This window comes from Herpailurus yagouaroundi, unplaced genomic scaffold (assembly GCF_014898765.1).
Source record: "Herpailurus yagouaroundi ecotype Mexico unplaced genomic scaffold, PumYag 194, whole genome shotgun sequence".
Classification (NCBI taxonomy): domain Eukaryota; kingdom Metazoa; phylum Chordata; class Mammalia; order Carnivora; family Felidae; genus Herpailurus; species Herpailurus yagouaroundi.
Window position 1 is genome coordinate 3,227,778 of NW_024412425.1, and position 17,618 is coordinate 3,245,395.

Here is a 17,618-nt window from a genome sequence, read left to right on the forward strand (position 1 = left end):
AATTTACCTCCCTATTTAGTACAATAGGTCTTGCTTTCATTTGTAAACCACAATTTCACTATTATAGAGCCTGGTGGCTTTTGAGGGCCAGCGGTATCTTTAGAGTTCTTCCAGAATTCAGGCATGCAGAAATGTTATTAAGGGAAATGGTGATTTTTTTCAAGAGAATAAAGGACTGATTATTAAGCCTGAAACAATCTGTTAATGGCTTACAGCAAAAATGGAAAGTAATTAGTTCTCTGGTTTTTTTTTTTTTTAACGTTTATTTATTTTTGAGACAGAGACAGAGCATGAATGGGGGAGGGTCAGAGAGAGAGGGAGACACAGAATCGGAAGCAGGCTCCAGGCTCTGAGCCATCAGCCCAGAGCCCGACGCGGGGCTTGAACTCACGGAAGGTGAGACGTGACCTGAGCTGAAGTCGACGCCCAACTGACTGAGCCACCCAGGCGACCCGTAGTTCTCTGTTTTTGATTGAACTAAAAAAACATTGTCATGGGTGATCTTAAGGCTTTAAGTGAATAAATGTACAACTTCATTAGTGTTGAATCCAAGTTAGCTTGTGGTCACTCAGTTAAAAACTTGAACTCTAAAAATACCCTGCATATCTTTGTGCTAACATTTTTATTGAGGTTTTATATAGTTAAAATGTGTCAGTGTCCTCCAGCCGATTACCACCAGGAACATTCCTTATATTCAAACAAGCTGGGTTTACTGCTCATTGAAGCAAACGGGAACACACAATATTGAGTTTGTGTTTATTAATTTAGAGAAGGTTTAAGGAAATGGGCTTTGTTCTGGATTGGATGTTGTCAGGAATCAGGTTAATTCCATAACTGCATATCTTAATAAATCTTATCTATAAGGAGAGAAGACTAAAGGAAGGTTAAAATGGTAATTGGTAAAGAAATGGCAGTCATTTCATATCAGATAAAGGGTTAGTATCCAAACTCTATAAAGTTTTCAAACTCAACACCCAAAAAGCAAAAAATCCAGTGAAGAAATGGGCAGAAGACATAGACACTTTTTCAAAACCATCCAGATGGCTAATAGACCCATGAAAAGATGCTGAACAGCACTCATCATTAGAGAAATACAAATCAAAACCACAATGAGATACCACCTCACATACCTGTCAGAATGGCTAAAATTAACAACTCAGGCAACAATAGATGCAGGTGTGGATGTGGAGACAGGGGAACCCTCTTATACTCTTGCTGGGAAAGCAAACTGGTGCAGCCACTCTGGAAAATAGTATGCAGGTTCCTCAAAAAGTTAAAAATAGAACTACCCTATGACCCAGCAATTGCACTACTAGGTATTTATCCAAAGGATACACAAATGCTGATTCGAAGGGGCACATGCCCCCCAATGTTAACAGCAGTGCTATCAACAATAGCCAGATTATGGAAGGAGCCATTGACTGATGAATGGATAAAGAAGATGTGGTATATGTATACAATGGAATATTACTCAGCAATCAAAAAGAATGAAATCTTGCCATTTGCAACAATGTGGATGGAACTAGAGTGTATTATATTATGCTAAGCAAAATAAATCAGAGAAAGACAAGTATTATATGATTTCACTCATATGTGGAATTTAAGAAACACAACAGATAAACATAGGGGATGGGAAGGAAAAATAAAAACAGGGAGGCAAACCATAAAAGACTCTTAAATACATGGAACAAACTGAAGGTTGCTGGAGGGGAGGTGGATGGGAGGGATGGGCTAAATGGGTGATGGACATTAAGGAAGGCACCTTTGGGATGAGCACTGGGTATTATATGGAAGTGATGAATCACTGGTTCTACTTCTGAAACCAATACTACACTGTATGTTAACTAACTTAAATTTAAATAAATTTAAAAAAATACTTTAAAAAAGAAGTGGCAGTCATTCGTGCTATCCAGGAATATATTTAGCGTTCTGTAGTTTGAAAAATGTTCATGTTTTGTCTGTGTTTAGATACGATTACAGAGTAATTTTGTTTTTGTCTTGGTCCATCAAGGTCACAGAACTGCATATCTAATGTCGATGTTATGTGAAATCACTTATGATCAACAGGAAAACACCAAGATGTAGTTAATAGTGCCAGGCTACCTCCCACATATCAGCAGCAGCTTTTCTCTTTCTTAAGTGCATAAAGAGCATAAATCTTAAGTGTACAGCTTGATGTCATTTTATCAACTTTATTAAGTTATATACAATGAATTACACTCATTTTAAGTATACAGCAAAGTTTTGAAAGGTGATACCCATGTAACTACCATGACAATTAAGATGCAGAACATTACCATTGCTTGAGAAAGTTCTTCGTGGCCCTGTAGTTAACCTCTCCCACCATACCTTGTTCCAGACAACCACTGATCTGCTTTCTGTCACTGTAGATTAGCTTGCATTTTCTGGAATTTCAAAAAAAAAAAAAAAGGAATCATACAGTATTTCTCCATTTGTGTATTGCTTTTTCACTTAGAGTGCTTTTGGCATATGGTTTTATTTCTTGTGGGTATATTTCTTTTTGGGTATATTAACTAATTCCTCAGTTAGTTGTTAAGTTTGTATTTTACTCTATTAGAAATTGCTGAGGCACCTGGGTGGCTCAGTTGGTTAAGCATCAGACTTCAGCTCAAGTCATGCTCTCATGGTTTGTGAGTTCAAGCCCCACATCAGGCTCTGTGCTGACAGCTCTGAGCCTGGAGCCTGCTTCTGATTCTGTGTCTCCCTCTCTCTCTGCCCCTGCCCCACTCATGCTCTGTCTCTCTCTCTCTCTCAAAAATAAACATAAAAAAAAAAAAAAAGAAATTGCTAACCTGTCCTCAACAGAGGTCATTTCATTTTACATTCCCATAAACAGTATTGGAGAGTTCTAGTTGCTCCATATTCTCACCAACACTTTGTATTGTCAATCTTCTCCCCCTCCCCCACCCTCAGCCTGTACTGTCAATCTTTTTAATTTTACCTATTCTATTGCTTGAGCTGCAGTCTCTCATTGTGGGTTTTTGGTTTTGTTTTTTAAGTAAGCTCCATGCCCAACATGCCCAACTCATGACACTGAGATCAAGAGTTGGATGCTCTACTGCCTGAGCCAGGTACCCCTCATTGTGGTTTTAACTGGCATTTCCGTGATAACTAATGATGTTGAGCATCCTTTTGTGTGCATATTGGCCACTCTTGTACCTTCTTTTTGAAATACCATTAAGACTGAAGGTTTTTGTTGTAGGTCAGCATTTACCTCAAAAAACCAAATAGGGACCAGAGAATGTATTGGTTCTGAATGTATTGGTTACTGCAGAGAAATAGTAACATTTGGGATACTGAAGAGGTAGAAGTCTTAAGACTATACACCTGAATAATGGAAAGGTAGAAGAACCTATTGTCTTTAAAAATATGATCTAAAAGACACGATTTTTAGAGAGGAGGGACATCTTTCCTGTAGTTGAGATTTGACCTTAAGACTTGCTTCAATAGAGACACAAAAACTTAGGGAACTGAGGAGAATCAATTAAAAACAAAACAAAACAAAACAAAACCCTGAATATGGGAGGCACCAGGGTGGCTCAAGTAGATTGAACATCCAACTTTGGCTCAGGTCATGAGTTCAGCTCATGAGTTCGACTCATAGTTCATGAGTTCAAGCCCTGCATCAGGTTCTCTGCTGTCAGAGCAGAGCCCACTTTGGATCCTCTGTTTACCTCTCTCTGCCCCTCCCCTGCTGTACTCTCTCAAAAATAAACACTAAAAAAAAACAAAAACAAAAACAAAATACCACTGCCTGTGCCAAGAGCTTCCTTTTTCAAAAAAAAAAAAAAAAAAGAAATCTGAATATTGAATATTTAATAAGTGCTTCCAGATAGTTGGTTTTCATTTCTTTTCAAATGTCTTTATCAAAATCTCCTGCTCCTCCTACTTCAGATGAAACATAGAGTAAGAAGATAACCACCAAAATACTCTGGGATATATATAGTTTGTAGCTTAGCAAATAAGTCTGGCTTAAATTTTGTGTATTGTGTGTGCACCAAAACCCAGGACGATGGCTTAAATCTGAAGTGGGCACTGGATAATAAAATGCTCAACTGTTGAGAGAGACAAGCTGGGCACAGCCATATGAAACAAACAAAAAACTTCCCATAACAGTATAATAATGACATGTTTGTTTCTATCCTTTGGTGTAATAGGATATTTTCATTTGTTTCCTTTTCCAATAATACTTTTGAACTGCTTTAGACATTATCTTTCTTATATATTGGTAAAACAGAATATAGGCAAAACATAAAATTCATTTTGACTTATAGCTCTGCTCTTATCAAGCCCATATTCTTGGTGCCAGGCCAATGTGATGACATCAAATACCCACTCAACAAAAAAACTTTTGAGCATGGACTGTATAGGACTTTACTTGCAAGCAACAGCACATTTTCAGACTTGTAGATGATCTCTGGGACCCTGGAATGTCCTGCCTGAGAGGGGTTTCTTTGTTTGCTTGGGAGCTTTGGCCACCAGATAGTCTAGCAGTGTGAATTACGATGGGGCTTTGGGACACATCACATCAGTTGTCACCTCTGAAGGAACTGGAGACTAAAGGTATGAGCTCAAACCTTCAGAAGGAGCTGGAGACTGAAGATCAGCCTCATGGGAAGAATGTGATTGAGCCCCAGGAAAAACTCTGGCAACCAAAGGCTCAGGCAAGCTTTCCTGTGGGAATTATCATGTCATAACCAGGAAGAGGTAATGCCATCTCTGACTCCACAGGGAGAGGATGACTGGAAGCTCCACATTTGGATCCCTCCCACAGTTTTCCCTGCACGTCTCTTCCTGCACATCACATTAGCTGATTCTAATTTGTACCTTTTCACTGTAACAAAAATCATAAGTTCACTGTTTTCCTGAGTTCTGTGAGTTGTTCTACTGAATTACTGAACCCAAGAGTGGTCATAGGAAGCCCTGAATTTGTCAGGAAATTTGTATAATTCATCACATCAGAAAATTAAAGAAGAAACACATGTTCACACCAATAGATATTTAATGGCTTCTGGCAATGGCAGGGATTAAGTAAAAGAGGGACTGAGTGAAATTAGTTATGTATAACAAAGACTATTTATATCAAGAAGCATTACATTAAATGTTTAAATAGGGGCACCTGTGTGGCTCAGTCGGTTAAGCGTCCAACTTCAGCTCAGGTCACGATCTCACGGTCCGTGAGTTTGAGCCCCGCGTCGGGCTCTGGGCTGATGGCTCAGAGCCTGGAGCCTGCTTCTGATTCTGTGTCTCCCTCTCTCTCTCTGCCCCTCCCCTGTTCATGCTCTGTCTTTCTCTGTCTCAAAAATAAATAAACGTTAAAAAAAAATTAAAAAAAAAAGTAAATGTTTAAATAGATACATGATTTCCATTAAATTGAAAAAATGAGAGTATGTATCCCCCACTAATACTCAACTTTATTCTGAAAATACCAGCTACTGCTATGAGAAATGTAAATAAAATAAATATAAATATTGAGGGGACTTATTTCTATTTGCAAATACCATGACCACATGGCAGAAAACATAAGACTAAATATAAATAAAAAGAGTAAGATTATCTGGTAAGGTTGAAAATAAAACTATATCTAAATTTAAAATGTTAGCAAAATAATGAATGCCATAACATAGTTATAACACAAGACACCTTGATAGAAAACAATTCCAATATTTGTAAATGTGTAGTACCTGGAATATCTTACAAATCATGAAAAATCAATGAGATAATCCCAAAGAAATAGAAAAAATGCATGAATAAAAAAAGCACTGTAAGAAAAACGATTGGCCAATAAACATATATGAAAAAGATGCTCAACTCACTTAAAAACTTTTTTTGTGTTTACTTTTGAGAGCGAGAGAGACAGAGCACAAGCCGGGAAGGACAGAGAGAGGGAGACACAAAATCCAAAGCAAGCTCCAGGCTCTGACCTGTCAGCAGAGCCCAGCACAGGGTTTGAACTCATGGACCATGAGATCATGACCTGAGCCAAAGTCGGACGCTTAACCGTCTGAGCCACCCAGGTGCCCAACTCATTTGTAATCAGAGAATTAAATGTTGAAACCAATAACAGAAGAAAATATGGATGCCCATTTCAATGATCAGAGGGATTCAAAATTAGTGCAGTGTTTGAGAATAATATGTATGTATGGCTGACCGTGAACAATTTCACTTCTAGATACGCACCTTAGATTCCTACACCCATTAAAGAAATCAGAAAATACACAAAATGATATTCAATATAGCATTTTTATTACAACTGAAAATGGTTTATGTCCTAATCACTATTTAACAGACTATTTAATCATGTTTAATATATACATATCAAGGACCAAGCTATAATCTTCTACATTCTACAGAAAAAGCACTAACCCTCAATTCAAGCAGGAAGCTTTTCAGAATATGATGTGAGCTGCAAAGAAAAGTGTCCTTCCTTACCTCCTCCCGACACAATCACTCACCATAATGTCTGAAATGATGTCCTTGAAGACATTCATTGTGGTAATGGAAGCATCTACCAAAGTGGTTCACATTCTAAAGATGGTAAGAGATACTGGGAATGAGAATTCTACAATGAATTAAGTTTGAGATACCCTGTTTTAAGTAATCATCTCTTTACTATATCTTTTGACAAACTGATAATGTGTATTTGGATTTCCCCAAAGGTAGATTTTTTAATGCCTTGCTGAATTTACACATTTTCCCGAGAAATCATTTTTTTCTCCAAATACCAAGGACTACTATTCCCCAAAACAAGCTTATGGAGAATGTTGGATTAAGACCCTACACTCTGTTAAACATTGGTCCCCTGCAGATATCAGATACTTGGGAAAGGCAACACATGGATTAGTCAAGACAGATTTTGTAATAAATTCTAAATATACCTTATTTAGAATTAAGATGGGTAGAATCTTCATAAACGAAGTTGGTCTAGATTTTGCTTTTTAGGAGCGATCTTCATCTAGGTTTGTATCAGGATTAACTGTGCGGAATTAATTGGTAGAATTTTGTGAAAGATTATCTATTCTTTAAAGCTTTTACCTATACAACTACCAGAGATTTTCTTACACAGGGTGTTCATATACACACATTTGCTTGTTGGTCTATTTGAGTCAACTGTCATAACAGAATCCTACAGCAAAAAATAAGTAACCCTTTTGTATTTATGTACTAGAATACATATAGCACATATATACAGTATTACCTTATAATTAAATTTTTCTTGATAATCTGTAGCTATGCCACCTTTGTCAATATTCTAAATGTATTATCTTTCATTTTCTTTTTCTTAATTAGATCCTCCAGAACCTAGTCATTATTAACATTGGTTAAAATCTACTACTGTCTAATCCTTAATTTCTATTTTTAGTTGTGCTCTACTTCTCTTGTGTAGGTTTTATTTTTTTCTGTTTCTGGTTTCTTGACATAAATACTCATTCCCTTAACACATTTATTTATCTGACAGGCGTAGATAAGGTGAAGATGATGAAGACTGGCCCCACAAACGAAATTTCCTTAATGCATTAAAGGGGATGAATTTCTCACCGAACAGAATGCTGGTGACATCTGACAAGTTTAGATACACACATCTCATCAACAATCATTTCTAAGTCTATAAATTTCGGTTTTGATTTTAGACATTTTATTATGGAAGCTTTCAAACACATTAAAGAAGTAGAAAATAGAAAATATTAGAACAATGACCCCCCCCCCCCAAAAAAAAACAAACCACTACCCTTCAGTAATTAACATTTTACTACTCTACTTCCCAACTCTCTGTGCCAATTCTTTTTCTTTTGCTGGAGTCTTCTAATGCAAATGCAGTATCTTACCATTTCATAAATATAGAAGTATGTATCTCTAACACTTAGAACCTTTTATTTTTTAATAACCACAATAACATTATCCCTAACAAAATGAGTATTTCTAAATATCATCTAATACTCAGTGCGTGTCCACATTTTCCCCAGTGTCTCCAAAATGTCTTTTTACATTTTGTGTAAACTAGGTCCAAGTAATGCCCATGTACTGAATTTAGTTGATAGGTCTCTTAGGTCTCTTTTAATCAATTAACAGTTGCCCTTACCTTTTCTTTTTCATATCACTCATTAAGTTGAAGAAATCAGATCATTTATTTTGTAGAATTTTACAGTTCTGGGTCTGCTTGGCTGCTTCCTTCTGGTGCCATTTACTTTGTTCAGCTATTCCCCAAATTCTTGTTTTAAAGAATTTGATTTAAAGGTTTGCTTCCTTCAGTTCATTGTTTTGGCAGTAAGGCTTTGTAGGTGGTGGTGTGTACTTCCTATTGCATTTTATCAGGAGGTGGATATTGTCTGATAGTCCCACTTTTATAGAGGTTAAAATTGATCAAAGGGCTCAGAGGTGGTCAGCTTGATAAATCCATTGTAAAGTTCTCACTATAAAATATTTCACTCAATAGTGTTAATATCCACTGAAGATCATTTTCTGGACCCATTATTCTACTAGGGAACTAGAAAATAGTGATTTTTCTAATCCTATCATTCTGTTTATTTGTAATGATTATTTAAAAAAAACAAACAAACCCTTTTAATTTGATGAGCTTTTGGTGGCCCTGAAACTTGGTCCACATGGAAAAAGCAAAAGAAGTGCTCATTTTTCTCCTTATCAATTTTCAGGATGAGTTGGTACCCAAGCATCTTCCATTGCTGACCAAACTGTGTAGCTGTGACCAAGTAAACTATCAAACTACTAGGGGGATCATATCAAAAGACCCAACTCCCACTGGTTGAAGATGGGGCAATTTGATCAAACAGAAAACTGACTACAAAGGAAATGTTTTTTCTTTTATACAAGAGTTTTACACACACACATGCACACACAATATTAAACTTCCAACTGGTGAGTTTCCTGCCATCTTTTTAATAATTTCAAATTCATCTTTAACAGTGGTCAAACAACAGGGATTGCAAAACATTTACTTTTTGGAATTATTATGGGAAACTAATTCCGTATTTTTTCTGATCCTTCAACAGTTGTAATCTTAACCTCACCTTCATGAAATTCATAAGGTTTCTTTTAAGCATGAAATTACTGATGCAGCTCAAATGCTCAAATGATGAAGAACTTCTCACTTTCCATATAACGTCTCAGATTTTATCTGGAATAAATTATCTTAAGTTTAATTAAGTGCTGAGCAGTGACATGAGGCATTTCTACATTTACTACTTCTATAGTATATTTTTTATATGAATTCACTAATACTAATGATAACGACTATAGATAATATTTACAGAAAACATGCTATGTGGCTGCTATTTTTCCAAGCATTAACTAATTAATCCTCAAGACAATCCTGTCACACAGTGTTGGCAGGCTGACTCTGAAATGGTTCCCACATTGTGGTATTCATACTCTTGTGTAATCCTCTACAATCTCTACCCTTGAGTGTGGGGTAGCCCAGTAACTTGGTTCTAATCAGTAGAGGACAGCAAAGGTGTCATTTTGGTGATTAGATCACACACGATTATAGCTTCTGTGATGCTAGCAGGCTCTACCACATTCTTGACTTGCACACTTAAATAGCAGCCATTTGAAGAAGCCCATGTAGCATGGAACTAAGGTCAGGCTTCAACCAACAGCCAACTAGAAATTGTGGACCTCAGTGCAATAGCTGACAACCATGTGAGGCTGAAAGTGGATCCCTTCCCCTGTTAGACCCTCAGATGAGACCCAACCCTGGCTGAAACCTTTAGTTTAGCTTTGTGAGACCCTAAAGGAGAAGCCCCAACTAAGTTATGTCCAGACACCTGACCTATAGAAATTGTGAGATAATAAGTATTATTTTAAGCTACTAGGTTTGTGGTAATTTATTATACAGCAATAAATAACTAATATACATAGGTACTATTATCACCATTTTACAAGTGAGCAAAATGAGGCACAGAAGTTTAAGTACCTTGTCCAATAACACACTGGTAATAAAGTGGTGAAATGGGATAATGACAGATAAGGCTAAAGTTTTTCCTACATTCATTGTATTATTCCCTCAAATGAATTTGCCAAAGATAAACATCTGAAAGGTGATGGAAGGCTTTTAAAGCAACATTTTTTTCCCAATAATATAAAATTTCTTACACTTAGTTGAAGCATGAAACAAATTTCTCAAAAATGAATTTTCTGATATTGTTACATAATGTACAATTGAAGGCCTTCTTGTTTTAAACTCCATTATGAATTTTCTGATGTTGAGTAAGGTGTGAATGTTGTCTAAAGGCCTTCTTACATTCCTTACATTTGTAGGGTTTCTCCCCAGTATGAATTCTCTGGTGTTGAGTAAGGAATGAATAAAGTCTAAAAGCCTTACCACATTCCTTACATTCATAAGGTTTCTCACCCGTATGAATACTCTGATGCTGAGTAAGTTGTGAGAGCAGTCTAAAAGGTTTTCTACATTCCTTACATTCATAGGGTTTCTCACCGGTATGAATACTCTGATGTTGGGTAAGTTGTGAGAGCAATCTAAAGGCCTTCCCACACTCTTCACATTCATACGGTCTCTCACCAATATGAATGCTCTGATGTGAAATAAGTTGTGAGTAACTACTAAAGGTCTTCCAGCATTCCATACACTCATAGGGTTTCTCACGAGTATGGATTCTCTGATGGCGAACAAGTTGCTGCCTTAGTCTAAAAGTCTTTCCACATTCCTTACATTCATAGGGTTTCTCACCAGTATGAATACTCTGATGGACAGTAAGTTGTTGGCATATTCTAAAAGCCTTTCCACATTCCTTACATTCATAAGGTTTCTCACCAAAATGAATTTTCTGATGTACTCTAAGGTCTGGACCACATACAAAGGCTTTCCCACATTCCTTACACTCATAGAGCTTCTCAGCAGTATGAAGTCTCTGATGTCGAGTAAGATGTGTACACTGCCTAAAGGTCTTCCCACATGCCTTACATTCATAGGGTTTCTCACCAGTGTGAATTCTCTGATGTCGAGCAAGTTGCTGATGCACTCTGAAGGCTTTTCCACACTCCTTACATTCATAGGGCTTTTCACCAGTGTGAAGCCTCTGATGTTGAGTAAGTTCTTGGAGCACTGTAAAGGCCTTCCCACATTCCTTACATTCATAGGGCTTCTCACCAGTATGAAGCTTGTGATGTCGGATAAGGTGTGCACGCTGTCTAAATGCCTGCCCGCATTCCTTACATTTATAAGGTTTCTCACCAGTATGAATTCTCAGGTGTTGACTAAGTGTTGAGCGGCGAATAAAGGTCTTCCTACATTCCTTACATTCATACAACTTTTCTCCATTTTGAATTCTCTGATATTCAGCAAGAAAATTATGCTTTTTGTAAGTGGTCATTTCTTCAGAAGTAATTTTCACTTGCCCAAAATATCCCTCTTGTGGTTCCTTTTGCCCCTCAATCTTGCCTTTGCATTCCCAATCATTTCTAAAAAGGGAGTCCTGAAGACTGTAACTTTTAATTCTTTCCATTATCTCCCACTGGAATGAATATATTTCATAAATGTCCTTTTCTGGAGATAAAGTATTGGTCCTGTATCTGGACTCCAAATCTGAAAGAAAACAAGAAGGCAAACATACACTGTTTTCTTGTGACAGAAGAAAGCAAGCTTCTATAGAGAAATAAAAGGCACCTAAAATAATGCCTATTACAAGTGAATGGATTAGATATCTCTAAAACAGGCATTTCTGCTACAATACCACATATGTGTACTGAAAAAACCCCTTATCGTCTGCAAAATTACACACCAAAAAAGAGCTTATGAAGAAAACAGGGCTGGAGAAGACCACTCAAACCTATGCAACTTTATTGGCAGAGCACTAACAAATATAATAATTGATATCTTAAGAGATAACTCAAAAGGCAGCTCAACATGGCTGAAGGCCACTTCATGGATACTAAAATGCCCCCAAATAAAGTGGAAATGCTGGATTTCAAGTGCTGAGACATTGCAGTGGGGGGGGGGGGGGGAGCCCTGAGCCAATGAGGCTACCATTAAGGTGCGAATAAAGTAAAATGTAACCTGTCTTCAGCTAGAAGCCATGCAAGATTGATGGTATGTATCTCTGGGGAGACAGCCCTTGGTGCAGACACTTACTAATATTCTTCATGTAGTGGTGAAAGGGCATCCAACAATAAAGCATCAAGTTGAAGGCTTTTGCCTTTCCTGCTGAATGCTGTAAGTCTACTTTATTCTGGCTTCATTCAAGTAGGAAAATTGCCTGTGAACCAACTAACTTTCATATTATACTGTTATTCCCTATTTCCTATCACTATTAAGCTAATTTGTATTGTGCGTTATTAATTATATTATGGAACAGACCGTATTCTCCTACATTTAAAAAAAAAAAATGGTAAAGGAAACACAGAGAACAGAGTCCAGGATTGGAGGTAAGCCTGGTGATTAGGGACGCAAGTTAAATCAGAGTAAGAATCACCTGAAGATTTCTTAAAACTATACATACAGAGGTATTTTTTTAATATATATATTTTTAACATTTATTTATTTTTGAGAGACAGAGACAGAGCCTGAGTAGGGGAGGGGCAGAAAGAGGGAGATACAGAATCTAGAGCAGGCTCCAGGCTCTGAGCTGGCAGCACAGAGCCTGACACGGGGCTCAAATTCACAAACTGTGAGATCATGACCTGAGCTGATGTCGGATGCCTAACCGATTGAGCCACCCAGGCACCCCTCACAGGTATTTTTAAAGGAATGAAACCTAATCTGCAGGATTGAGTCCTGGGCATGTTTTGCTTTGTACTTATTTATATTCTCCAGCAAATGATTCAAATGCTCATCAATATTTGAGTCTCTCTACTTAAATGTTTTTAATGACTTCTCTTTAGATTTAGAATCAAATATAAATACCTGAGCAGAGATAATAAGACTTCTGCTATCAAAACCCCTCTCTCATTTGGCTGTTCATGCCACAAGCCTCTTTTCAGCTCACAAAAGGTACTACCACTGTCCCCATTAAATAGGACCATTCACAGGTTGTTCCCAACTGCATGGTTGGCTTCCCTTCATCATCAGGTCTCAATCAACAATAACTTCAGAAAAGCTATTCCTGCCGATCCTGTTTAAAACTATGCACTTTACACTCTATCCCAGCAAAGCGTTGCTCTTCTTTTTCCCAATTTTGGAATATTTATTAATTTTCTCATTTGTTATTCCATTAGTTTCTTACCCCTAAGCTTCCTTAGCGGCAGAAGTAATCTCTAAGTTCATTTACCATTAAATAACAAACCCCATTCAAGAAACAAAACAGATGAACATATGGGAAGGGAGAAAAAAAGAGGAGAGGGAAACAAACCATGAGAGACTCTTAACGACAGAGAACAAACTGAGGGGTGATGGAGGGAGCTGGGTGGGGGAAGGACTAGATGGGTGATAGGTATTAAAGAGGGTACTTGTTATGATGAGAACTGGGTGTAGTATGCAAGTGATGAATCACACTGAATTCTACTTCCAAAACCAATATTGCACTGTATGTTAACTAAAATTTAAATAAAAAGTAAAAGATATATAAATAAATAACCCCAAATACACAATAAATGTTACTCATTTAATTCCCATAACTACATAATCACTAACAGATATGTGTATGTTTCTAATCTTTTATTTATGTATTATCTTTTTGATGTTTATTTATTTTGGTAGAGGGAAAGGGTGTGAGCAAGGGAGGGGCAGAGAGAGAGGGAAACAGAGAGAATCCCAAGCAGGCTCTGCACTGACAGATGCAGGGCTCGAACCCACGAACTATAAGATGATGACCTGAGCAGAAATCAAGAGTCGGACACTTAACCTACTAAGCCACACAGGCGCCCCTCTAATCTTTTAAAATGTACTACAATAGGGGTGCCTGGCTGGCTCAGTTGGTGGAGCATGTGACTCTTGATCTCAGAGTTGTGAATTTGAGACCCATGTCGGGAATAGAGTTTACTTAAAAAAAAAAAAGTACAATGATTTACTTATCTCTGCTAGAGTTTATACTATTATCAATGCTACATTTGCTCAAATTTTTGTTTCTTCATACCTCTTCTAGGTGCTCCTTCCCATTCCTACATACCCAAAGCAATTTTTGTACTTCCTAGAAAACTATCTCAAATATTAAAAAAAAAAAATTTTTTTTTAATGTTTATTTATTTCTGAGACAGAGAGAGACAGAGCATAAGTGGGGGAGGGGCAGACAGAGAGGGAGACACAGAATCTGAAGCAGGCTCCAGGCTCTGAGTTGTCAGCACAGAGCACGATGAGGGGCTCAAACTCACAAACCGTGAGATCATGACCTGAGCTGAAGTCGGGGTCAGGGCTCAACCGACTGAGCCACCCAGGCGCCCCTCAAATATTTTTTAATCACACTAACAGTGAAAGGCTTATGAATTCCTGAACAAAAAGGCATGGGCAGATATTGAGTATAGCAGAATGACTGTCAAATATGGAATGGTACCTGGGATCACCTGAGTGCAAAAGAGTAAAAAATAAAGGCTATGTTGGATAAAGGTCCAAAGACAGTGATCCAGATGGGGGACTTGCATGAGAAAATCTAAATGTTGAATGAAGTAAGCAAAGATATGGGGAGATGTGGGATAGGAGAGATAAGAAACTTTTTTTCAGTGACTACAGTACAAATCTATAAAACTGCTGGAATGGCTCAAACAAAAGTCTGATCACTGTGAACCAAAATAAGAAATAATACAATCATAAAACCAAAAGTCATCTCCACACTTCAAGTTAAAAAAAAAAAAAAACAAAACCCTTTACCAAGTAAAGAAAATTGTAGACTATCTAGAAAATAATATTGAAAATACTAGATTACCAAGAATCTACAAAATATACTATAGATCTTAGAAGAATTCATCAATGCATTTAAATTCTTAGAATAAAGAAAAGAAATATGAGTATCCCAGTCAAAAGTTAGAAAAAGAACAAAAAAGTATACGAAGGAACTCAGAGGAGGAAATACAATAAAAGCAAAATTTCACTGATTAGATAACAGAAAAAAACATGAAATTAACACAAATTAAAAACCTAGGTTGTTTGAAAAAAGTCAGTGAAACCTATTAACCATTTGCTAAAAAAATAAAAATAATGAAGCCACTCAAACAAAGTAAAAAATAGCAACTAGGTATTCAGGAACAACTCACCATGGGTGTCTCTCATTTTTGCACATCGTGCAAGAAGTATTAACTGCCTTTGTTCTGGACTATCTTTTTTTTTTTTTTTTTTAATTTTTTTTTTCAACATTTATTTATTTTTGGGACAGAGAGAGACAGAGCATGAACGGGGGAGGGGCAGAGAGAGAGGGAGACACAGAATCCGAAACAGGCTCCAGGCTCCGAGCCATCAGCCCAGAGCCCGACGCGGGGCTCGAACTCACGGACCGCGAGAGCGTGACCTGGCTGAAGTCGGACGCTTAACCGACTGCGCCACCCAGGCGCCCCTGTTCTGGACTATCTTTTAAAGAACGTTTGTATAACCAACAACCTTGGAAGGTAGGGATAGTATTTCTCTCTGGATCAGTAGGCAGGTTTGCTAACTGTTCAATATAATAAAGGTAGTGTCTCCCTCAGAGCAAAGGTCACTCGTGCTTATTGCCCATTATTAAAGATTTGGGTTCTCTACCTTCAGGGTTCTTCTCTTATTATGCAGCTCACTGCATGTTCAAGTATCCTTCTAGACCCATGCACATCACTCCCATGGGGTTTGTGGGCAAAATAGGAATGATGCAAATATGTTGATGTTCATGCCATTTGTTGTGCTGTTTTATTGTTGAGCAATAAAATCCTCATCTTTGGTTTAGGACTCTTGTATCTTTTGCCAGCATCCATGACACTGCAGCAGGCTAACTTGTTAGCTTGCATGTAGGGTAAAATTGTACATGCTTCACAGTTCTTGACACTAACAAATAATTAACAAAACAGAATATTTTGAAAATCATAAGGAACTACCATGCCAATAAAGGGTAATTTTCTTTAAAAAATTTTTTTAAGTTTTTATTTATTTATTTGAGAGAGAGAGAGAGAGACAGCATGAACAGGGGAGGAGCAGAGAGAGGGAGAGAAAGAATATCAAGCAGGCTCTGCCCTGTCAGTGCAGAGCTTGACACGGGGCTCGAACCCACAAACTGCGAGATCATGACCTGAGCCAAAATCAAGAGCTCAACACTCAACCAACTGAGTCACTCAGGTGCCCCTAAAGGATAATTTTCTAAGGAAATATAAAGCAATCAAAGACCTAAAAACTACTCTGAAGATTATAAAAACTTTAGAAGCACAGAGCCCAATTATAAAATGGCCTAGAACATTACAAAAAAGAATAAATTCCAAGTTATTTTAAAGTGAGTTTAAAAATGAAACAAAAACCTAGTAAACTATATGTCAATATCACTTACAAAAATTCATTCAAAAACACCTACAGCACATGAAAGAAAATACAGAACTAACTGTGGCTTATTTTAGGAATGCAAGGGCAGTTCAATACTAGGAAATCTAAAATAATTTATCATATTAATTATTCTAAGGATAAAAAATCATGTAATTGTTTCTACAGACACTGGAAAGGTATCTCACATAATTCAACACTCATTCCTTATTTTTAAAGCACTCAAAATAACAGGAATGTATAGTTACTTCCTTAACATGATAAAATATATTTCTTCACCAGAAAGCTAGATTTAGCTTAGTGAGGAAACACTGGGGACATGAAGAGACTTTGAAACTATTCTTTTTTTTTTTTTTTTTTAAAGTAGGTTTCCATAATTTGGCTATTGTTGAATGGATAAAGAAATTGTGGTTTATATACACAATGGAATACTACGTGGCAATGAGGAAGAATGAAATCTGGCCTTTTGTAGCAACGTGGATGGAACTGGAGAGTGTTAGGCTAAGTAAAATAAGTCATACGGAGAAAGACAGATACCATATGTTTTCACTCTTAATGTGGATCCTGAGAAACTTAACAGAAGACCATGGGGGAGGGGAAGGAAAAAAAAAAAAAAACGGTTAGAGAGGGAGGGAGCCAAAACATAAGAGACTCTTAAAAACTGAGAACTGAGGGGCGCCTGGGTGGCGCAGTCGGTAAAGCGTCCGACTTCAGCCAGGTCACGATCTCGCGATCCGTGAGTTCGAGCCCCGCGTCGGGCTCTGGGCTGATGGCTCGGAGCCTGGAGCCTGTTTCGGATTCTGTGTCTCCCTCTCTCTCTGCCCCTCCCCCGTTCATGCTCTGTCTCTCTCTGTCCCAAAAATAAATAAGCGTTGAAAAAAAAAATAAATAAAAAAAAAAAAAATGAAAAAAGAAGGGCACCTGGGTGGCGCAGTCGGTTAAGCGTCCGACTTCAGCCAGGTCACGATCTCGCGGTCCGTGAGTTCGAGCCCCGCGTCAGGCTCTGGGCTGATGGCTCAGAGCCTGGAGCCTGTTTCCGATTCTGTGTCTCCCTCTCTCTCTGCCCCTCCCCCCGTTCATGCTCTGTCTCTCTCTGTCCCAAAAATAAATAAACGTTGAAAAAAAAAATTTTTTTTTAAATAAAAAAAAAAAAAAAAGAAAGTTCTCATGATAATGTTGGAGAAATAGATAAAATGGCATGTGA

The 17,618-nt window shown here is 37.5% G+C and overlaps 1 protein-coding gene across 6 annotated transcripts in view; it reads right to left on the reverse strand.

Moving 5' to 3' along the window:
* Nucleotides 1-6,245: 6,245 nt before the first annotated feature.
* Nucleotides 6,246-17,618, reverse strand: part of ZFP14 (ZFP14 zinc finger protein) — a 28,798-nt gene continuing 17,425 nt past the window's right edge. For 5 of the 6 annotated variants that reach the window (XM_040445710.1, XM_040445707.1, XM_040445706.1 and 2 more), the window contains one exon: nucleotides 6,246-11,581. In XM_040445710.1, coding sequence (XP_040301644.1) covers nucleotides 10,215-11,581 — 1,367 coding nt within the window. In that variant the 3' untranslated portion in view covers nucleotides 6,246-10,214. The remainder of the gene's footprint in view (nucleotides 11,582-17,618) is intronic. The other variant, XR_005781575.1, reaches the window with a different exon arrangement.